The 23,315-nt window shown below is 43.1% G+C and overlaps 4 protein-coding genes across 4 annotated transcripts in view; 2 read left to right on the top strand and 2 right to left on the bottom strand.

Annotated features, from left to right (window-relative positions):
- Positions 1-5,910: 5,910 nt before the first annotated feature.
- On the bottom strand, positions 5,911-6,472 carry LOC134205187 (non-specific lipid-transfer protein-like 1). The gene is made up of 2 exons (XM_062680209.1): positions 6,277-6,472; positions 5,911-6,208 (listed from the first exon to the last, which is right to left on the bottom strand). Exons 1-2 carry the CDS (start codon positions 6,401-6,403, stop codon positions 6,018-6,020), a joined length of 318 nt encoding a protein of 105 aa, XP_062536193.1. The 5' UTR covers positions 6,404-6,472; the 3' UTR covers positions 5,911-6,017.
- Positions 6,473-6,859: 387 nt separating this feature from the next.
- On the top strand, positions 6,860-7,314 carry LOC134205182 (non-specific lipid-transfer protein-like 1). Its single transcript, XM_062680196.1, has one exon. The coding sequence runs from the start codon at positions 6,933-6,935 to the stop codon at positions 7,248-7,250; it is 318 nt and encodes a 105-aa protein (XP_062536180.1). The 5' UTR covers positions 6,860-6,932; the 3' UTR covers positions 7,251-7,314.
- Positions 7,315-10,940: 3,626 nt separating this feature from the next.
- On the bottom strand, positions 10,941-12,298 carry LOC134206413 (uncharacterized). Its single transcript, XM_062682129.1, has 3 exons — positions 12,164-12,298; positions 11,979-12,014; positions 10,941-11,825 (listed from the first exon to the last, which is right to left on the bottom strand). The coding sequence occupies exons 1-3, from the start codon at positions 12,296-12,298 to the stop codon at positions 10,962-10,964; spliced, it is 1,035 nt and encodes a 344-aa protein (XP_062538113.1). The 3' UTR covers positions 10,941-10,961.
- Positions 12,299-18,107: 5,809 nt separating this feature from the next.
- Positions 18,108-23,315, top strand: part of LOC134204686 (uncharacterized) — a 27,687-nt gene continuing 22,479 nt past the window's right edge. Inside the window, exons 1-2 of the mRNA XM_062679466.1 lie at positions 18,108-18,365; positions 18,563-18,727. Of these exons, the coding sequence (XP_062535450.1) occupies positions 18,634-18,727 (94 nt within the window). The 5' untranslated portion in view covers positions 18,108-18,365; positions 18,563-18,633. The remainder of the gene's footprint in view (positions 18,366-18,562; positions 18,728-23,315) is intronic.

Below are 23,315 nucleotides of genomic sequence, written 5' to 3'. Positions count from 1 at the left end.
TCCATCTGCGTGGAGGAGCAATAGCAGCGGACAAATTTGAAATATCATACTGAAAAGAGCACTTTATAATTAATTATTTCTTTGTTCTCTTGACAGATTTTCTGTTTAGAAATAAGACATTTTATTCAATGTTTGCGTTGTTACGTACATAATAGGGTAAATGATATATTTTGGACAAGCCTGAGCTTCTTCGATCAATTTTAGATATGAAGAGAAGTATGATCATTGTATACTTCTCGCCTGTATGCAGGAGAACATGCAGTATAGGACTCTTCGTAACATGCACCTGAAACACGTTTAAATTGGTTCAAACGGCAATCTTGAGGTCCTGCGGCCAAAGTTTGATTGTAATTGAGATACTAACATATTCCAATCGCTTAACATGAACTTATTGGTCACCCCATGTACAGTACATGGATGAACCAATAATTGCCAACTTTCAGGCTGTTTTCAATGATATCGATAAGATTGCGAAACAATCTATGTCAGTTAAGTTAATCTATGTCAGTTAAGCAAATAAATGCATTTAAATGAATGTGGATACGTGTAGGCCATGTCATACCATTGACATCTGTGGGTGGCCATTTTTAAATATAGGAGAAAATGACTCTGTCCAAAATATATTCATTTTCCATGTCGAAATTATATATTTGATGTCCAAAAAGAAAATATTTCAGTTCGCAGTATATCACAGTTTACACCTTGTAAACGTAATTTACTCAAAAATTGGGCAATGGAGACACAAGACTAATCATAGGTTATGTATTTGGATGAAGCTAGTGGTTTTCAATTGGTTTATACTATTCAATCTCGATATATTTTCTAATGAATGTCCTGCGCTTGTCCAAGATACATCATTTACCCTAATACATAAACAAAAAAAAAAACAAGTGTCTCTTTTAACGCAACGCAAGTTTGCTCGTTTTTCACGCGGTTTATGGAGTTTTCGTACTTTTCAAACCATTTCAAGGTTTTGTATTGATGCTGTTTTTTTAACCGATTTTGTTCACTTGGGTTTGAAAAAAAATCGGGGCATACGAAACAGCGATTTTTGATAAAATCATTTTTACGCGGTTTTCGTAATTTACCCGGTTTTAACGGTACACGGTTTGTAGCAATTGCCTGATAGACGGTTATTTGACTGCAATATTTTATGTATAAGAGAAATACGGAATTTTATTTAAGCGTATATCCTACATTAGGGGCAATTTAGGAACATTCGATACATTTTTGATTGATTGGAATTACTGCACGTTAACTTGGGCGGAGTATTAAATTTTAATCGCTAGCCACGCGCTGTTGTGGGGCCGTACACTTATTACGGTGCATTTTTCTGTGTTTTTCGAAGCCCCCTCCAATGTAAAATTTTTTTCTTACACATTATTTTTTTATTTATATGGAGAGTAAGAAAATGATAGTACTCCTTCCATAAGTGCTTACGTAATAAGTGTACGGTCATGAAACGCTCATGAGGGCTTGTTCATGCTATGTACAGCGTGATATGTTTTTGGTTTATGATGTTCAAAATACAACAGCTTGTGTGCTCGAGTGTTAATGGCCCGCTTAAAAGATTTCCGGATATAGATAGTTTCAAACCATTCGTGACTTTTAAACATACATTTTAGATATGTAATTAAATGACGCATTTTGGTTAAACAGGAGGAGCTGGACTAAAATCACCAAAATTCGACACATTATTATTATGCCGTACATATTAGCCGTTTTTATAATGAGCTCGACTTCAACTGCTGTAAAACCCAGAAACCACATCATTTCAGTGGTTTCTCCACATCTTGTCATCAATTCATAATGACAACATTTTGCTGACAACGACAAAAATTTTTGTCGCGACAAAACTCAAAGGTGACATGACGAACTTTTTGTCAATAACCATGACAACTATTCTAATCCGTCTGGTTGTGCAAAACCTTAGTCGCGATGGAAAGCGTCACACGACAAATATATCGTAACAAAATAGGTATGTGACAAGATTCAAAATGTCTCGTCGGAGTGAGAGACCAGTAGTACGCTGTATCGAGCTACGTTGGTTAGGTTGTGTTGTCCAGTTTGAGGTGACTGTTTTCTCTTTGGTTTTGTCGCATGGTTTTTCTGTATGAAGGTGACAAATCCCAGGCCTGATCGTAGCAGAGGCAGACCCAGAGGCTCATGGCGGCGAAGCCTCAATCTTCTTCTTCTATATCTTCTTCTTCTTCTTCTATATACATAAAAATGAATTTCTGTCTGTCTGTGCCTTATAGACTCGGAAACTACTGAACCGATCGACGTGAAAATTTGTATGTAGAGGTTTTTGGGGCCGGGGAAGGTTCTTAAGATGGTTCGAGACCCCTCCCCGCTTTGGAAAGGGGGGTTCCCATACAAATGAAACACTAATTTCTTCATAACTCGAGATCTAATCAGAAAATAAATCAGTTTTCGGCGAAACGAAGTTCGTTGGGTCTGCTAGTAAAAAAATAAAAGAAGTCGACCGAAATCTAACCTGGCAACAGGTTAAAGCGATAGCTGGGCAACGCTCAGGATGGAGATCTTTCAACTCGGCCCTTTGCACCACCGGAGGTGTACAGGATCCATAAGTAATTGCTTTGTTTTGCGATGAGATGAATATTCAGCGAGATGAAGATCGGAACAGTTCCCCTACGTTGTAAAATTTAAAAAAAAAATCTCAATTTCAGCCTACGACTAATTGATTTCGCCGCCTCCAAGAATATGGCCATTCGCAGCACCTACTTCAACACAGCCTCCCGTATCGGTACACCTGGAGATCACCACTGCAGACAGAATCACAAATCGACCACGTTCTGATTGATGGACGGCACTTCTCCGACATTATCGACGTCAGGACATATCGTGGCGCTAACATCGACTCTGACCACTATCTGGTGATGGTTAAACTGCGCCCAAAACTATCCGTCATCAACAATGTTCGGTACCGATGACCGCCGCGGTACGACCTAGAGCGACTAAAGCAACCTGATGTCGCCACTGCATACGCGCAGAATCTCGAGGCAGCGTAGCCGAAAGAAGGTGAGCTCGATGGGGTTCCTTTTGAGGACTGCTGGAATACAGTTAAAGCCGCCATTAACGACGCAATGGAGAACAACGTCGGGTATATACGGAACGATTGGTTCGACGAAGAGTGCAGACAGATTCTGGAGGAGAAGGACGCATCGCGGGCGGTCGCGCTACAGCAAGGTACCCGGCAGAACGTTGAACGTTATAGACGGAAGCGGAGACAGCAGACCCACCTTTTTCATGAGAAGAAACGCCGCCTGGAAGAAGCGGAGTGCGAGGAGATGGAACAGCTGTGCCGTTCTCAAGAAACACGCAAGTTATATCAGAAGCTCAACGCATCCCGCAAAGACTTCGTGCCGCGAGCCGAAATGTGCCGAGATAAGGATGGGAGCATCTTGACGGACGAACGTGTGGGGATCGAAAGGTGGAAGCAGCACTACGAGGAACATCTGAATGGCGCTGAGAGTACAGGCAGTGAAAGTCAAGGCAGCGGAGGAGATGACTACGTCAGTTCAGCGGACGATGGAAGCCAACCAGCCCCCACCTTGAGGGAAGTTAAGGATGCCATTCAACAGCTAAAGACCAATAAAGCAGCTGGTAAGAATGGTATCGGAGCTGAGGTCATCAGGATGGCCCCGGAAAAGCTGGCCACTTGCCTGCACAAACTGATAGTCAGAATCTCTGAAACCGAACAGCTACCGGAGCAGTGGAAGGAAGGGGTTAGAACTTTCGAGCGATCACCATCCTTAATGCCGCCTACAAAGTGATATCCCAGATCATCTTCCGTCGTCTGTCACCATTAGTAAACGAGTTCGTGGGAAGTTATCAAGCCGGCTTCGTTGACGGCCGCTCGACAACTGACCAGATCTTTACTGTACGGCAAATCCTTCAAAAATGCCGTGAGTACCAGGTCCCAACGCACCATCTGTTCGTTGATTTCAAGGCGGCATACGACAGTATAGACCGCGTAGAGCTATGGAAAATTATGGACGAGAACAGCTTCCCTGGGAAGCTTACCAGACTGATCAAAGCAACGGTGGATGGTCTGCAAAACTGTGTGAAGATTTCGGGCGAACAATCTAGTTCGTTCGAATCGCGCCGGGGACTAAGACAAGGTGATGGACTTTCGTGCCTGTTGTTCAACATTGCGCTAGAAGGTGTAATGCGGAGAGCCGGGTGTAACAGCCGGGGTACGATTTTCAACAGATCCAGTCAATTTATTTGCTTCGCGGATGACATGGACATTGTCGGCCGAACATTTGCAAAGGTGGCAGAACTGTACACCCGCCTGAAACGTGAAGCAACAAAATTTGGACTGGTGGTGAATGCGTCAAAGACAAAGTACATGCTTGTGGGCGGAACCGAGCGCGACAGGGCCCGCCTGGGAAGCAGTGTTACGATAGACGGGGATACCTTCGAGGTGGTCGATGAATTCGTCTACTTTGGATCCTTGCTAACGGTGACAATAAGGTTAGTCGTGAAATAAGAGCGCATCATCTGCAGAATTCGGGCTACTACGGGATCCAGAAGAAACTGCGGTCAAAAAAGATTCAACACCGCACCGAATGCGTGTACAAAATGTACAAGACGCTTATAAGACCGGTTGTCCTCTACGGACATGAAACATGGACAATGCTCGAGGAGGACTTGCAAGCACTCGGAGTATTCGAGAGACGGGTGCTTAGGACCATCTTTGGCGGTGTGCAAGAAGACGGTGTGTGGCGGCGAAGAATGAACCATGAGCTCGCCCAACTCTACGGCGAACCCAGTATCCAGAAGGTACACACTTAAAATAAATCGCCGAATTCGGTAAAATTTTACCGAAATCTCAACAGCAGAACTGTTCGGTAAATAATTTTACTGATTTTCGGTGATTTTGACAGTTGAACAATGGAAAAAATTACAAAAAATCTGTAAAATAATTACCGAATAGTTCTGCTGTTGAGATTTCGGTAAAATTTACCGAATACTGTGAAATGAGTTAAGTGTGTAGTAAAGCCGGAAGGGTACGATGGGCAGGGCATGTTGCAAGAATGCCGGACAGCAACCCTGCAAAGATGGTGTTCGCTTCCGATCCGGCAGGTACGAGACGACGTGGAGCGCAGCGAGCGAGATGGGCAGACCAGGTGCAGAACGACTTGGCGAGCGTGGGGCGTATTCGAGGATGGAGAGATGCGGTCTCGAAACGTGTATTGTGGCGTCAAATTGTTGATTCAGTGTTATCTGTTTAGATGTAAACTAAATAAATGAAAAATGAACCTAGAAGGAAGCGCATTAACTTACTGATAAAATGTCTGGAAAACACTGTTGCGCTAAATCGCATAGTAGTAAAACGCGCTGAAAACACGATTTTAGCGTCTGTGTAATGGTGAAAAACTAGACCTGTTGCGAGAAAATTGGTTAATGATTCGTGTCTTCTATTGTTTGTACACACATTTCACACAGTTACAAGTTAAGGTTCTCCCAAACACACGCGATGCAACAGTCGCGACGCGATTCTATCGTTTGGCGACAGCAATTCTGTCGCCGTTGGTATGGAAGCGTAAATAAAACATTGCTTGCAGCGACCCAACGATAGAATCGCGGCGATGAAATCGCTTAGGTCTGGGGGAGCCTTTACATAACACTATATGGGGAGGGAGGGGTCAGACCAAGCGTTAAGGTTCATACAAATAATTAAAATCATCCATACAAAAAGTGTTACGAGGGGGTCTAAAATTGCCCACATTTTCGTTACATATTTTGTGAATGGACCCAATGGCAAAAAAGGGTGGGTCTGTGATTGAATTCCTGCTGATAAGGTGAGTAGCGCTTAGAATCCTGCGACCGTCTGCAGGAAGAAAACGCTATACTTACTAATAAATAAAAATATTCGTTAGCTTAGCTCTTGAAACCTTATATTTAATAACTTATCGATAATTTCAAAGAATTCAGAATTTGTTTCAGTCAGACCATTGTAAATGCGAAAGTCGAAAATCTAATCCATTTTAGATGGCATCAACCAGAGCCTGGAAGAGGGCTTCGTCACCGGTCATCTTGACCTTGCCCTGTTCGACGGCATCATGCACGGATACAGACTTGGTTCCGACGGCAATGAAGTTTTCGTCCGAGATGTTGATCACGACATCGGCACCGGATGCCTTGCCATCGTATACCTTCAGATTCTTCAGATCAACAACTGCAATTAGCGCGAAAAAGATCGGTCAGTTGGATTTAACACTTGTCAATTTATCACTCAGTACTCACCCAGCTCGTGAACGCCGTCGGCAGCTTCAATGTTCAACTGGAACACTCCCAGAACCTTGCGAGGACCACTGGCGTCAATGCCGGCAACGCGAGCCTTAATCTTTTCAATAACGGCGTCACTCTTCATGTTGAACACTAATAGGCACCCTTTGGCAACTGAAGTTGATTTGAGAAAAACTGTGAAGCAAATGATTCCTTCGGTATAGACGGGTAAACGTATTTATAGGTTCGTCCGGTACGATACAATCCAGTTGTAGCCATAGTCTAGTTAGATTAGTGCAACAGCAGATATGCAATCCTTAACCATATATGTGCGATACAAACATATTTCTTCCGCTCGTCATTTAGAAGCGTTATCAGAATTGGAGATTTGCTAAGGATTATTGAACGGAAGGAACAAAAACATTATTCCGTCAAATGCAAAGAATGACGTTCATACAAAAGCCATGGGGAACATCAGCTTAAGAGATTGTCTTTGGTTAAGAAACACTACAGCTGGCAAATAGATAACAATCTTAACTAATCCGGAGCACCTGCTACTTCCGAAACGCAGTTTACTCGATTCATATAAATAACCATTCCGGTGTTACTATCTTCATCAGTTACTCGCAGTTTTTTCGACCAGTGAAGTTCCCCCAATCTCAATCCAATCAACCATGAAGAGCGACGCCGTTGTTGAGAAAATCAAGGCCCGTGTTGCCGGAATCGACGCCAGCGGACCACGTAAGGTTCTGGGAGTGTTCCAGTTGAACATCGTAGCAGCCGATGGCACTCATGAGCTGGTTGTAGATCTGAAGGGTCTGAAGGTTTACGAGGGCAAGGTTGACGGTGCCGATGTCGTGATCAATATTTCGGACGAGGACTTCATTGCCGTCGGAACTAAGTCGGTTTCGGTGCACGATGCCGTCGAACAGGGCAAGGTGAAGATGACTGGCGACGAAGCCCTTTTCCAGGCTCTGGTTGATGCTATCTAAATTATGCGAGATAAGGCTTTTGAATAATGATCTTACGAATAAACGTGCCTAAGTATTTATTGTATATGATGAGCAGAAGAATCAATTGACGAAAGAAATCCAAATAAGTCATTTATAAGTTGTATCGCCGTATCACTCTGAGTCTGGCTTTGCCTTCAAACAAATATGATGGATATAATATAATAAATCACCATGATTATTTATTAGAGTGGGATTATAGAGAAACATTTTGTCATAAACATATGTTTAAATCAATAATCAGATTGTACTCATTTGTATGCCTGTGGTGACATTAATTACCAAAGTTTGTAACTAATGGGTAATGAGAAAGGAAGATCAAAAATTGGTGTAGGGGATGTACAGAGAAGAGAGGAATGAGGTAAATTATTTAAGATCTCTATTAATGTGAGGCCCTCCTTAGCCGTGCGGTAAGACGCGCGGCTACAAAGCAAGACCATGCTGAGGGTGGCTGGGTTCGATTCCCAGTGCCGGTCTAGGCAATTTTCGGATTGGAAATTATCTCGATTTCTCTGGGCATTCAAGTATCATCGTGTTAGCCTCATGATATACGAATGCAAAAATGGTAACTTGGCTTAGAAACCTTGCAGTTAATAACTGTGGAAATGCTGAATGAACACTAAGCTGCGAGGCGGCTCTGTCCCAGTGTGGGGATGTAATGCCTATAAGAAGAAGATTAATGTTAATTTTGGTGAATCATAATCCTCAGAGATTAATTTGTCAAGTAGAAGGAAGCTCGACGTTGTCCAAAAAATTGTAAATCAGAGGATTTTCCCAAAGGAATTAATTACGATAGGAGATGTGTTAGAACTAGACATTCAAAATTGGAGGCCGGGTCATAAGGCCGAAAACCGTTAGGCTGAAGGTGATTAGGCCGAAGGCCATTAGGCGGAACGGTCATTAAGCCGAACGAGAAGTAAGAAGTGGATAGTGAAATGTGAGAAGTAAGTACATATTGAGAAATGAGAAGTGAGAAGAGCATAGTGTGAAGTCAGTAGTAAGAAGGAAACAAGATAAAGAAAGAAGGAAGCAGAAGAAGAAAGAAGAAGGAAAAATGGAGAAGGAAGAAAGAAGAAGAAAAAAGAAGCAAGGAAGAAGAAAGCACGAAGAAGATAGAAGCAAGAATTAAAGAAGGAAGAAAAAAGGAAGAAGAAATAAGGAAGAAAAAAAACCCTGATTCATCCTCCTATTGGTGTTGGTGCCTTTCTCGTACAAAAAATACTAAATGTGAATGAGTAGTTTTTAACATGTTTTGGGCATAAAAAATTGTATTGTATAAGGGACCCGGTTTATCCGGGAGGCACATTTTTAGCAGGTCGGGAGGAGCCCATCCCTGTTCGCCTTCGAGCATAGTGTGGATGCTCGAGGTGTCTGTCGCGCAGATTTTTGATGACCTTTAACCCTTGTAAAAAAAACACACTCTCACACACACGGGGGCAGCAGGGGCTTTGTCCAATGGCTTGACGACCTCTTCCCATGGCCACTGCGAGTTAGACCGGGACCATCGTCCGTAACCCCTAATCCCAAGGCGTCAAGCGACCCGTGCCGAGGGATGCATGGCCAGGAGGTGAAATAATGAGATAGGCCTTTAATGGAGCCTGTGGGGTACATGGGCACCCTTCACAGTAATTGTCCCTTACAGCGTCATGCTGGGCTCTGCCGTTGTGGACCCCTTTTCCCGAGCAACTCGTGAGATCAAAATGGAAAACCAAGTCAATTCTTCAATTTGTGGTATTAGTGTAGGCAATAACCCCTTCACAAGAGGTGGTTTTTTCAGGTCTCCGCCTAGGAGGCCAGAGGCAATAGTCGGCAGCACGATGCGCAGCGCCAGCGTGGGTCACTCAACCTTCCTCTCGGCTAAAAAAAACGCCGGTAGAGGTTATTGACGGCCCATGGCTTGTGGAGGCGATGAACCGCAAACGCGATGGGCTTTCGGCCTTCGAGGTGGCGACGGAACAGCTGGACGCCATCATCGACTTTGCGTCATCGAAGCATAATATCAGTAAGGAACTCAAGAGGAGCTTGCTGAAACTTCGAAAGTCGATGTTGGACGTCAAGCTGGAGAGGGCGGTCGGGACGGCCAAGTCTAAACCCGTGAAATCCGTGGAGTCGAGGTCTACCTAGACTGAGGCCCAAGGATTCGCGGACACAGGCAAGGTCGAATCGACCGAGGGCGTGCCAGCGAAGACGGTGGTGCCAAAGTCTACCCAGACTGAGGCTCAAGTATTCGCGGGCACGTCGGGGGTGGCTGCTCCAACAGAGCAGACACAAAAACGGGGGAGACAGTCTCCAGGGGATGAGCTCCCTGGGGGCCGCTCCAAAACGCGGAGGGTTACTACTCCGAACAAGGGTAGTGGGGCTGGGAAGCTGAACCCCGGCCAGGTACCTCCCAAACCAGGGGAGGAAGGACCTGGAAAGGTCCGTCCACCCAGGAAAGACGGTGGTAAGGGGTTACGGCAGGCTGAGAACTCTCAGCCGCCCCAGACCAGGGAAAAACATGGGGATGACGCCTCCTGGGCCCTGGTCAAGAACAAGAGGAAACCGAAAACGTCAACGCTGCGACGCTGCGGATTGGAGGGACATAAGGCACAATGCTGCACGAACCCTCCCAATTGTTTGATTTGTTCCAGCAAAGCTGTGAACAGCAAGCACCCCATGAGGGGTTCGAAGTGTCCGGCGTTCAAGCGTGCTGCAAATTAACAGTGCAGGTAACGCAGCTGGCTTGCTCGGCCTCGCCCGAGTGTTTGGTGTGCGCAGGTTTAGAGGAAACGGCGGAACACGTGTTGTTCGTGTGTCCACGTATTCGCGCAATGCGTGACCGCATGTGGTCTGGACACTACCCCGGACAACCTAGTTCGGAGGATGTGTAAAGATGAAGTAGGCTGGAACGCCGTTTTATCGGCTATCGTCCAAATCGTCTCGGAGCTACACAGAAGGTGGCGCGTGGACTCAAGGATGGCTAGTTCAGGCGCAAAAAAAGAGGTGGTCCAAGGGTTCGGAGTCGGCTTCATGGGTCATACCGGTGCCCTGTGGTCGAACTCTACTCTTTTATTGAGCAAGTGGCCGCGCGAAGAACAACATGGTATCGTCGGTCAACCAGGCGGATTCCGAGCCCGAGGACGAAAAGGGGTCCTCGCCAAGGCTGGGGCAGGCGTAGCACCGCGTCGGCAAGTCCCTTTGTATGTTGGCGAATAGGCCCTATCGCAGAGAGGTCAATTTGGGGTGCACGCGGCATCATCATTCTTGATACCAGTCGTGCAGAGGGAAGCAGGCGCGAAGTCGATCCTTCCCATCTTCCGAGGACATAGGGCGTGATTACTTCTTCTGTTACCCGCTAGCTCCAATCAAGCTACGAATGGGAGACAAATGAAGGGTCGTTTACCGTAAATCACCACACCACACACGCTCACGGTAGTACTTACCTGTAGCAGGAGCTACACACACGTGTGTCGCGAAACACGTGCCCACCTGTGTGGTACGATGGAAAAACCGACAAACAGTGCCGTACCTAAGCGGCTCAAAAGCGACTCAAGGAGAAAAATCGTAAGTGAAACACAGTAGGCGAGGCTTGATGACTCAATCTGAGTCCGGTAAAGCGACAACAAAACCAAGGAGTTGGAGAAATCTAAAGGGCTGCGTAGTCTCAAAGAATGTGCTACATACACGGCCAAATGTTTTTACATGCTTGTTTATTTAATTGATTGTGACGTCAACAGGGCTTGAATGGGTACTTGCGGTTTGTTTGTTGGTGGTAGCATTCGGGCGGTTAGTGTCCGCCGGCGCTGATGAAGGGTGAGTCTCGATGTTGTTGCTCTTGGTCGCTCGGCATTTCCGCTGCTTGCCGTTCACTACGAGCGCTGATGATTGCTGGAATGCCGGATGATGGCCGACAATGGTCGTACGAGGGCTGATAATGGCCGGACGATGGCGGACCGAGGGCCTGCAATTGCCGTACGATGATTGATGATAGCGTGTCGGACTATACCCGGCGATGACGGTTCGATGATGACCGACGATGAATGACGATGGCGTGCCGGACGACGGCCGGCGAGATCGGTTCGATGGCGACACGATGGCGTGCCGGACGAGAACCGGCGGTATCGTTTCGATGGTGCTACGATGTCCGATGAAGGACGATGGCGTGCCGGACGAGAGCCGGCGCTGTCGTTTCGATGGTGGGTCGATGGCGTGCCGGGCTAGAGCCGGCGATGTCGGTTCGATGGCGGATCGATGGCGTGCCGGACGAAAGCCGACGATGGAGGTGCGGGGCTTTGCGTGATGTGATGCTTCGCAATGGCGGCCGGAGAGCTTTGCGGCGAGGCGATGGTATTCAGCCGGAAGCCGGATGTTGGACTTTGGCAGGGTTTTCAAGGCAATCCGGCGCAAGGCGCAAGGTGACGGTGTTGTAGGACGATTCACTGCCGCGATGGTGTCGTGGCCGGGCCAAGGTGTGGCACTCCGGCTGTTCAGTCGTTGTTGGTCCACGTGCAAAGTCGAACTCCCCGATTCTATATACGTCTGGCCGTGCCTGTTCCGGGAAACCGATGCACCCCTGTTCTGCGGAATAGAAAATGCCACTTCCAGCACCGCCAAAAGGGCATACAAAAAGAAAAAGGCCCACTATGCGGACCTGTACCACTGATTAGCACCATGTGACGCCACCATTTTGCACAATACTACAATGCCATAATGTTTTCCAACACTTTTTACCTTTTTCTTGGTTTTAAAGTACAACTGCTGGTACTTCTTTTGAATAGCCTTTTATTCTCACTAGGCTTTCACTTGTGTCGACAATTCTATAGAGAACAACACTTAACTTTAGATTCCTACAAATTCACAATTAGTTTTTAACTTACAAATTGAAAAATCTAAAAATCTTACTTTCCGACGCGCACTGCGATTCCGACCAGCGTTTCGAAACGACTAATCTCCTTGAGATATTCACTGAGATTATAAAGGCGAATTTGGTACGACAGGACACGAAAATCTACGAGCACATGACAGTGTCTTCTATTTGGCAACCCTTCCATCCTATTTCACCTGTTGGCAGATGAAAAGAACCTCAGGAGCTTTTAATGTTTTGCTCGTGCTCAAACCGCTGCAATTAAACACTACCCATGCAGCATAAATGGTGTTTTGACATGCGGTGCTCACACCTTTCTCAGCGTGAGTTCCTTGTAGGTAGAGAAAAACACGGTGGGCTTGATGTCAATAAAATGTAACTTGCGGAGGAGCTGGCAAGTATTAATTGGAACCAACGGTTACACTTCGTATTCCCACTACCTTAATCTAACTCCTACCGCACTTTTCTAACTCGACATAGGGCGTTATTACTCCTTCGTATTCCCACTTCCTTAATCTACCTCCTACCTCACTTTTCTAACTCTTCAGTGGGGCCCCCTTCACGTTCCGCTACTCCAACCGCTTCCTCTACCGGGAAGCTCCAATTATAGCCCGTATTGGACTGTCTCGGGTGGGACACTACCTCGAGGTTTTGTTGCTGGCTTGTCTCCTCGAACCCAGTCACGGAATGCCTGCAGCGTTGATGATGATGATGATGATGATGATGATACTACCATCTATTGTAGCAAGGCACCTGCCGATAGCACTGGCCATATCTGACAAACGATTTGATCATGATTATATTATTGTTTATATTTCATCAAACTCCTGTATGAAGTGCCAAAATGGGTGGGGTGGTTTCATAAGCAGAGACACTTATGCGAATCCACGGGATGAATAGAGAATCTCCTTCCAGAAGAAAGTTCGTACATACAATAATATAATCTAGCCCTCGTTTCCCAGATTGACCCAATAGATGGGGAGAAGAGCCCGCCCTTTATCCACGAGATGTTAACAATAGGAAGTTGGCGATTCCACTCTTCCTATCCAAATCGCTTCAATCGGGTGCCCTGATGGTACTTTTATATAATCATATAGTTTCGATGTTATATATACAATGTAATATATACAATGGAATTCTCTCACCGAATTTCCACATGTTTGTCCAGGATGGGCGAGACCGTCTCTTCAATATCAGCATGCTTTATATAAGTAGTTGTCTTCAAGGATGGAAAAGTCAATTATTCGTCGAGGAATATCCTTGTTGAATTCAGGAAATATGTTTCGTTTTGAACTGTAAATTTGGAATAGAGTTCTTGAATCCTGAATAGATGAGATAAGAAGAATAAAAGCAGTACCAAAAATTATAACACTAGATTTTTGTGTACTCTGATTTTGCCCATCCAATTTGAAAAATATTGTAAGTTTTTAGAAATTATATGATGGATAAACGTGGTGTGAGCAAAACAATTCTCGCACATAGCCTCACAGGGGCGCAACTGTATTGATCGATTTCTCTTAATCGATTTTATATTTTGTTAATAAATCAATTGTTTCAAAAGCTACAACCGTGATTATTGATTCTGGTGCAAGATACAATCATCCTTTATCACACCAATCTATTAAATCATTGACAAACTAGCGCAATTCGGTACAATAATAAAAAGAAAACATCGGCGAAGAGAAATCGATCAACACAGTCACGCCCCTATGAAACCAAGCGCGAGAATTGTATTATATTATAGCTTAGGAATTCATGAGATTACGATCTATGAATATATGATTATTATGACACGACTTGCATGTACGGGCACGACCTGTACGGAAATAATAAATCGTATTCTGGATCCGGTACAGGATGTTTTATATTGGAAACAAGGTATACCACAATAGATTGCAAACAAATATTCTAATTGTATTTTATTAGATAGCTATTTTCTCAAATGCAAGAAAGGTGTGACAAAAATGTTTAATACATTAATGTAGAATATGAAATACATGGAATAGTGAAACATACGATTTGTTTTCCAAATAATGTGATTAAAAAATATTCGAAAATATGAGGAATCTTTAAATGATATGTGAAAATGTACGGAAATACATAAAAATATGTGGAAATAAAATAACTTTTTAAAAATATTTTGAAACATGAAATTATTTTTGGATGATGGTTTCAATTACTTCTATAAATAATAATTTTGAATATCGAAGATAATATTTTTCCATTGTTCTATGCAAACAATGCTGCAAAACAATATTATGAATAACCCAATATCGCCATAATTATATGAAATGAAATTCAATTTACAATAGTCTGGTAGGGTCGGTGTACCAGTAATAGTGGTATTAGTGACATGTCTAAATTGTTTAATTCGTACCAAATGATAGGAATACATTCCATTCACATTGGAAAAAAGCTGTTCTTTTCCACTTTTCAAGAAAAATGGTGTTGACTCTTTAAAATATTATTTTCTTTTGGAAATCGCTTCCTCCACTATATGGGACATGGACAAGTAATAGTGTTACTTGCTAACTTCTATTCCTATAACAGTGAATCCCATTGGTATCTTATGGGATTCACTATTATAGGAACGCCACACTATTACTGGTGCAAGGGAGCAAAAATGTTAAGGAAAAGTGATATTTTCCTATATTTTACCGGGAAATTAAAAAAAAAAAATTCACGCTCAAAACTAAACCACGTTCTTTGCCAAATAACAGCAATTCCGTCTTGATCTCAAATTTGTATAGAACGGAACCGGATTTATCATGTCCTAGAGATATCTGTTTGAATGCTATGACCATGGGAGCTTGAGGTTTTTTATAATTCCAGAATTTTGTTTAGACCGCTGAGAGAGACACTTGTTGCTACATGTTACACTTGTTATCCATGGGTAGTTTCATCAAGTTCCAGTAACTCCCTGTCAGCTTTCATCGTCGCCGCCGCCTTTAGTTGCTTGATGAATTTGTACCTATGCCAACACTTTTTCTGACGATGATTTGTGGGATAAAGATTTCTTCCCCTCTTAGAGAATCAAAACGATTTTGAAAAATGTATTAGTTTTGCAATAAACCGGAAATTTATGGATGAATAATTTTCATGTCTTCATCACACACCACGACCTACTTCCTGAACTTTTTGTTACTTGGGTAATTGCCACAAAATATATTTTAAAAAATCGACCGATGGATCTCATACTAAGTCATCTTTTTAAAATAATTCTTCATTATAGGAGTTCACCTCTGAAAACAAAGAGACGCGATTTGTCTGTGCACTTGGCAGCGTCCTTGTGAATGCTTTAAAATTGTAATAGAACTTTCACCTACTTTGGAAGCGCTTGATAACGAAACATCTTTCATAGAGTGGCGAGTAAGTGTAACATGTAAAATGAACGTAAATAAAACAAATCGGAAAGAACTCACCGAAGTCCCGTCCTGTTATATTCGTCGCTGGATGACTTTCCTTTAGCGGATGGATGTTAATCGGCTTCGCAAGTTTCTTGATGCAACGTAGATGCATCGGTTGGCAGGAGTACGTTTTAATCAATAGGCAGGTTTTAGTCGTCTTTGTGAACAGGTGATCACCGGAAGGATTTAGATTGGTATTACCAAGGCTTCTTCTTTGATTCGATGCAGAGGAGAAAAGAGCTGTACTTGGGATCCGCATCAGTAGAAGTCGGGTGGACGTAGAGATCGGCTTGAAGGATATACTCTTCAGATGCGCAGTCACAGATGCTCCCCTAATATTCCCTTAACGCTGGTTTCAGTACTTAACCGGAGGCAGAGGGTGCACTCATACACGCCGGAACGCTTCTATACGATAAACTTGAGCACTAATTATTTTTCATTAAATATGAAATGGAGCTCCGGAAAACAAGTTAAAAGAAATTTGAAAAAAATACGGGAGCAAAATTTTCAAGTTCTGTCTTAAACGCCGCACACTACGATCCCTACCGGAATGCCTGCAGCGTTGATGATATCCACAAAATTGCGGTGTCTGGACAGTTGTGCTTCGGACGCTAGCGGTCCACCGCTGCTTGGTTAATGGTTCCGAGAACACTCCACGGCCGAGTTCACGTAGGCTGATGTGGGTGCACTAAGGTCTAGCCAAAAAGGGGTCCTGGATATTCCCTCCTATGTCGCGCAATTCACTTTTTCACAGATCTTCGACTTTAACTTTTTGGTTTAAACTTTCCGGATAGCTAATCGACTCACGTCTTTCTCTAGCAAAAGTTGCATGGTAATTCCCATTTAGCGATGGTGGTCTTTCGCGCGAAAAGGCTTGGCCTTGGGCTTGGCCGATACCTTTTTCCCTCATCACATTTTCGCCCTATTGCTGTTCCCCATTACACCACCCACCATGACCTCCCATGTCCTTGCGTACACCTGGTGTTGAGTAGCGGAGCTATCCTATGCTGCTGATGTCGGCACAGTGGGTGTTGATTGGGTCAAGTTTCAATGGATCAATAACTTTCAAGGCATATACAACAAAAACCGAATACAAAAACCACGAAAATCTCAACAAGCTTGGATAGATCAACACACCACTGGTTACACACTAGACCACCGAGCTCGTCTAGCAAATACAATTGGTATCATCAGAGCATATATTTGCAAGAAATTTTATGTTTATGGTCAATTTTGATAAATCATTTCATGGGCTTGTTTTAGGAACCTATTGCTTTCGTTTAGTGCCTGAAGATCGAAAATCGGTTGAAATGTGAGTTTTTGGCATCATGATGAAATCTTGAATCAAAATGGACCCCAATGCACAATGTGTAACTTTTTTCTAATGCATTAGGAAGGTTAAACAACAGTTTATAATAGTGATAACAGTAGCACACAGTGATAATATATTTAATGCAATGCAGATCCCAAGAACAAGGTCAAAGTAGCGTCCCACTTAACTGCATTTGAAATGGATAGCCTCGATAATGGTTAAGACATTTTATTTAATCATCCACGTTCTGTGTCAGCTTCCGTCTTCAGCCTCCTACTTGAACTATCTCCTAACATGATCATTAGCTATTCTCTGTTTTTTTTTTACATTCTAACATTTCCTAGGGGTATTAGATGTCGTGAACGATCTGCTTCCAAATAATGTGAAAGGTAAAGTAAGGGAAGGTAGTTAACAGTGAGATATGCAGGTTTATTTTTAGTTTTATGTGCATGTGTCAATCCAAGAAAAAAATTGCATTACTACAAACTTAAATTATTTTACCGACCTTAGCAAAGATTTTGCCGAGATTGCAACACCCGGGATACCGGGAAATATTTTATCGAAATTTGGTAATTCCTTTGCCGAAATTTCGTCATTATTTTACAGAAATTTGGGAGATTGATTTTTTACCAGGATCCCGGAAATGAAATTTTTACTTAGATTCGTCGAAATCATAGCCGGTATTTCGGCTGTTGAATTCTCAGCAATCGATAAATTTGTAATTTTAATTCTGTAAGCTCCTCCGTATGAGTAACTAGAATTGGCTTAATATTGCAGAAATTGAGCCCCCCTTTTCTCATTAGTTTCTACTTGGAATATTTTAGTTTGTTTATATGAGTTAAAAGGAAACATAAAATGCTTTTGATTCGCGATCGCTGCTATCCGACTGCTGATTCCATTCCCCTAAGTGTTAGCTTTCTCATTGCCGCGGCCAGCCAGCCCGCCTACTTTAACGATGCCATCGCACCTCAGTATAGTGTAGGATGGTCAACGCAAAAACAAAAAGCATTCTCCAGACCCAGAGTACAGAGTACCGCTATGGCTCGAGAGTATGGGCTCGCGTGAGATCTGTTGATCTTCTTCTGTCTCTGCGCGCCGTTGTTGATCACCTGTTTGCTGTCCCTCGCGGTTCGGTGCTATCCTGTTGCGCCTATTTGACCCAGCGAGAGTGGACCAGCAGACATGATACACGCAACGCAGCATCCCGGCGCGGCGATTTTAATTCTCCCCTTGGCTTCACAGTTCCACACTTTTCTCACCTTTACAGCAGTTCAAATCTTGTTTTTGTCTTATTTTCTCCAAACGAAATTTTAGTTCATTCGGAATTCTCGCCGCGGATAGTTGCTGTGCTACCGTCATCCCGTGAGGAATTAGGATTAGTTAAGTTTGATTAATTGAGTGATTGGATATAGGACTACGGGCGGTCGGATACAGATTAATAGTCTAATCTGATGTGTTAATTTAGTGATTGATAAATGATTAAATTATAACAAAGAAGTTATGAAAATTAGATAAATTAGAGGGAGAATTGCAAGGTAGGCAAACAATTATGATTTAGGTACAAAGTTCAAGCAATGATATTGGGTTTAACGTAATATAATTGAACATTGTGAATTTATTTTATAGACAGAATAATAAACATTGAGGACGGGAATATGGTGCTGGTGCTGTCACTCTACATATATGTTATCCTAAAATAAGACGAATTGCTCGTTTTCTGCTTAATTTACAGCGTCGAGTTTAACCTATCTAGAAGCCATCTACGTAAACTGCGCACAGATATAAAGTTCCAACCGCCTGAAAATGACGAATCATCACCGACAGCTATGTTACATATTCCTTCTATCTGTCGCTGTTCAACTGATTGACGCCACCATTCCGACAATTGATAATATCGGTAAGTAATCCCGCAAGTAAGTAATATGTAAGCTTCACGCTGCCTTGGTTTAATCGTAACGTCGTTACGTGCTCCCAACCAGCACTGCAGCAGCGCAACATCGCCGGATTTACTAGCCTAGCACATGCTCATGGCGTTGCGTTATTCAAGTTCACCTGTCCAGATAAGTCAGACCACCGAATGACTGAGTTGACCCAGATTAATTAGTCTTAACTAACGGTGGCCAACGGCTACGTTACACAGATTTATGCTATGACGTAGGTACGGTGATTCGGTGGGTGTGTTTTTTATTTATGGCTATTATCAAGTATCAAGTATCCACCTATATTATATATTACCAACCGACATTAAAAGCTATTAAACCAAACACCCACACACCAGTGGAATATATTCATCCAGTGTATCAGGCATCAATTTGCGACCGTGATGAAATGATCAAATATGGCAAAATGCGTGCTTTCAAGGTGTCTCAATTCCATGTACCAGAGATCCATTGAAAGGTTATCGTTCCATTCGTGAAAAAGTTTCAATAAATGTTTCAACGAATTATAAATCTAAGTTTAAACCTTTCCCAATACAAAATTTGTATTTCAAATCATTGTATTTGTAAAATCATTTAATGATTTTTATTATTATTTTTTTTTTTAACAAAAAAAAATGATAAGGGAAAAGTCCCTTTCAGCAAATCTTCTCTTCTATATACATAAAAATGAATTTCTGTCTGTCTGAACCTTATAGACTCGGAAACTACTGAACCGATCGGCGTAAAAATTTGTATGCAGAGGTTATTGGGGCCGGGGAAGGTTCTTGAGATGATTCGAGACGCCTCCCCTATTTGGAAAAGGGGGCTCCCATACAAATGAAACATACATTTCTGTATAACTCGAGAACTAATCAGAAAATAAATTTTAGGCGAAACGAAGTTTGGCGGGTCTGCTAGTTTCTAATAAATTACTTCTCAAAAGGGCACAAAATATCCTCATCTTTAAAAAACCCAGATTAATCCACCTAGCGGTGATGGTGCCTTTCTCGACCTTCGCAAAATGTGTGTGCTTAAAAATAGATGAGCTAGTGACTAGGAGTAAAAAAGAAAAATTTCTTTGTCCGTTCTATGAAAATCGGATTACTTCATGCAAAGATATTGTAGATCCAGTTGAAAACCGAAAATCATATTTTGTCCCATTCAGACCGCATCGTGCTTTCGTGCTGTGCGGTTCTATTTTCTCTCTTTGCGGAAGGAAGTTTTTAATACTACCCGAAGCTATTTTAATTTCAACAGTGCTTCTTAGCGCTATTTGTACCCACTGATCCCGTTACGATCTTTGCAAGGACCCGTGCCTTCGTTTTACGTTGGACCCGTTTGCGGAAGAAAAATTCCGACAAGCGGTGGTAATCCTGCAGGGACACCGTTCTGGGAAAAAAACTCCTAGAAGGTCACGTCTCCACGCTCAGCATTATTATTATTATTTATTCAGACTAAGGCCGAAGTGGCCTGTGCGGTATATAAGAGTCTTCTCCATTCGGCTCGGTCCATGGCTACACGTCGCTAACCACGCAGTCTACGGAGGGTCCGCAAGTCATCTTCCACCTGATCGATCCACCTTGCCCGCTGCGCCTCGCCTTCTTGTGCCCGTCGGATCGTTGTCGAGAACCATTTTCACCGGGTTACTGTCCGACATTCTGGCTACGTGCCCGGCCCATCGCAGTCGTCCGATTTTCGCGGTGTGAACGATGGATGGTTCTCCCAACAGCTGATGCAATTCGTGGTTCATTCGCCTCCTCCACGTACCGTCCGCCATCTGCACCCCACCATAGATGGTACGCAGCACTTTCCTTTCGAAAACTCCAAGTGCGCGTTGGTCCTCCACGAGCATCGTCCAGGTCTCGTGTCCGTAGAGGACTACCGGTCTAATTAGCGTTTTGTAGATTGTCAGTTTGGTACGGCGGCGAACTCTATTCGGAGTCCAAAGTACGTACGATTTCCAGCCACTATGCGTCTCCGAATTTCTCTGCTGGTGTCATTTTCGGCAGTCACCAGTGAGCCCAAATACACAAATTCTTCTACCACCTCGATTTCGTCACCACCGATGCAAACTCGCGGTGGGTGGCTCACATTGTCTTCTCTTGAACCTCTTCCTATCATGTACTTCGTCTTCGACGTGTTGATGACTAGTCCGATCCGCTTAGCTTCCCTCTTCAGTCTGATGTAGGCTTCCTCCATCTTCTCAAAGTTACGTGCCATAATATCTATGTCGTCGGCGAAACCAAATAGCTGGACGGACTTATTGAAAATTGTACCACTCGTGTTAATCCCTGCTCTTCGTATTACCCCTTCCAAAGCGATGAGACCATCACCTTGCCGTAACCCTCTGCGGGTTTCGAAGGGACTCGAGAATGCCCTGAAACTCGAACTACGCACATCACCCGATCCATCGTCGCTTTGATCAACCGTGTCAGTTTATCCGGAACACCGTGTTCGTGCATTAGCTGCCATAGCTGGTCCCGATCGATTGTATCATATGCGGCTTTGAAGTCGATGAATAGATGATGTGTGGGCACGTTGTATTCGCGGTATTTCTGCAGTACTTGGCGAATAGCGAACACCTGGTCCGTGGTGGAGCTCAGCAATGAGTATTAATAAAAATAAAAGGAAGCGAGAGTCTCTGAATTCTCCACCTCCTTCTAAGAAACAAGGTTTCAAGACCGTCCTGCCAAAGCGCGGAAAAAATAGAAGGAAGCTGAAGAATTCAGATATTCCTTCTTACTCTAATATCGGAAATAATTCTTCTCCTATCGAACTGAGCAATCAGTTCGATTTGATTAATGATGAAATTGGGCAAATCGAATCTACCTCTAGCCCAGGTGATTCGATTCATGCGAAAAAGCAAAGGATTCCGAAATTTGTGGTATCTTTTAAGTAACCTTCAGGTGATCAAGGTTTCATTCCAGATTGCTAGGAAGGGTGACTGCCGCGTTTTGCCGGGATCTTTTGACGATCGCAAACGTCTTCTTCAGTATTTAACTGAGAAGCGCCATAAATTCTCCACATACGACGTCAAAACTGAGCGATTGTTCAAAGTCGTCTTGAAAGGTCTCCCCAGTGACGACAAATCACTGGATGAAATTAAAATTGAAATTTCTGAATTACTTGGATTTTCACCAGTCCAAGTAATTAAGATGAAAAAGAAATCTCGCTCTGGTACTCCCAGAAGGGTATTTCTCAAGATTTTTATTTAGTTCACTTTAACAAAAATGAACTAAATAATATGAAAAGTTTGGAAAAGGCCTGTATTATGTCCCATGTCCGTATTACATGGGAACATTTCCGCAGGCCTGGGGGAAATTTCCAAAACCCCACTAAATGCCGTAAGTGCCAAAAGTGGGGTCACGGAACTAAACATTGCATGATGGATGCTAAATGCATGATTTGTGGAGGAACCTCCACGTCAAGGACGCCTGTCCTGTGAGAGAAGATTCCAATAAATTTAAATGTGCTAACTGTGGGGGCAATCATAAATCCAATTTCTGGGAATGCCCTTCACGCAAAAAAGTTTTGAATTTCCGTGCAAAATTGATGACGGGAAATTCCAATACGATCCCAGATTCGCCGGGTAAACATATTTCAAACGCTCAAAATCCGCAATCATTTGCCGGTCGAGTAATTCATACCCACCACAATCAACGAACAAATTTTGCTCCTACCTCTCAACGGGTAACGAGCAGTTCGTCGAATTCTAATTTTTCAAACACGCCCTCCTATGCTAGCATCGCTGCAGGCAGGCAAAATTTTATTTCCGAAAATTTACCGACGATGAATGACTTTCATACCCATTCTTCAACGGGAAATAACGTTCGTTTTGACGACTCAGGTAGCATGTCTGCTTCCGACTTTGATTTTCTTAATGAACAATTGCATCACATGATTGATGCAATGTTCAAAGCAAATACCAAAACTGAAGCAGTTCAGGTTGGTATCAAATTTACTCAAAAAAATGTTATTGGACTTCGTTTTAATGGATCCAAATAATTCTTTGAAAATTTTAAATTGGAATGCCCGCTCTTTAAAGGGTAAGGAAGATGAATTATTCAACTTCCTATCAGTTCATAATGTGCACATTGGCATTATAACTGAAACTTATTTAAAACCTGGTCTTTTCATCAAAAGAGATCCAAATTATTTTATTTACCGGAATAATCGTCTTGACAGCGCCTGTGGTGGGGTCGCCATTGTCATTAATAGACGTATCAAACATAAATTATTTTCTTCGTTCGAAACCAAAGTTTTTGAAACCTTGGGAGTTCCTGTTGAAACAAATTTTGGACAATTTTCCTTCATTGCAGCCTACTTGCCTTTTCAATGCAATGGGCAGCAAAAGAATTTGTTGAAAGCTGATCTTCAAATTCTGACTCGCAACAAATCAAAATTCTTCGTAATTGGTGACTTCAATGCCAAACACCGTTCATGGAATAATGCTCAAAGCAATTCCAACGGCAAAATTTTATTTGAAGATTGTTCTGCGGGATATTATACTATTATACTAATATAATATATATTATACTAACTTGTCTTTCATCCACTCGAAATCCT

This window comes from Armigeres subalbatus, chromosome 1 (genome assembly GCF_024139115.2).
Source record: "Armigeres subalbatus isolate Guangzhou_Male chromosome 1, GZ_Asu_2, whole genome shotgun sequence".
NCBI lineage: Eukaryota > Metazoa > Arthropoda > Insecta > Diptera > Culicidae > Armigeres > Armigeres subalbatus.
This window is presented reverse-complemented; position numbering and strand designations above follow the sequence as displayed.

Excerpts from the sequence above, each read along its gene's own strand:
- LOC134205187 (XM_062680209.1), bottom strand. The coding sequence starts at position 6,403 with ATGAAGAGTGACGCCGTTATTGAAAAGATTAAGGCTCGCGTTGCCGGC. Across the intron at positions 6,209-6,276 it reads CGACGGCGTTCACGAGCTGG|TTGTTGATCTGAAGAATCTG; the intron begins GTGAGTACTGAG and ends CGCTAATTGCAG.
- LOC134205182 (XM_062680196.1), top strand. The coding sequence starts at position 6,933 with ATGAAGAGCGACGCCGTTGTTGAGAAAATCAAGGCCCGTGTTGCCGGA.
- LOC134206413 (XM_062682129.1), bottom strand. The coding sequence starts at position 12,298 with ATGGAAGGGTTGCCAAATAGAAGACACTGTCATGTGCTCGTAGATTTT. Across the intron at positions 12,015-12,163 it reads AAACGCTGGTCGGAATCGCA|AAGTACCAGCAGTTGTACTT; the intron begins GTGCGCGTCGGA and ends GCTATTCAAAAG. Across the intron at positions 11,826-11,978 it reads ACTTTAAAACCAAGAAAAAG|AACAGGGGTGCATCGGTTTC; the intron begins GTAAAAAGTGTT and ends TCTATTCCGCAG.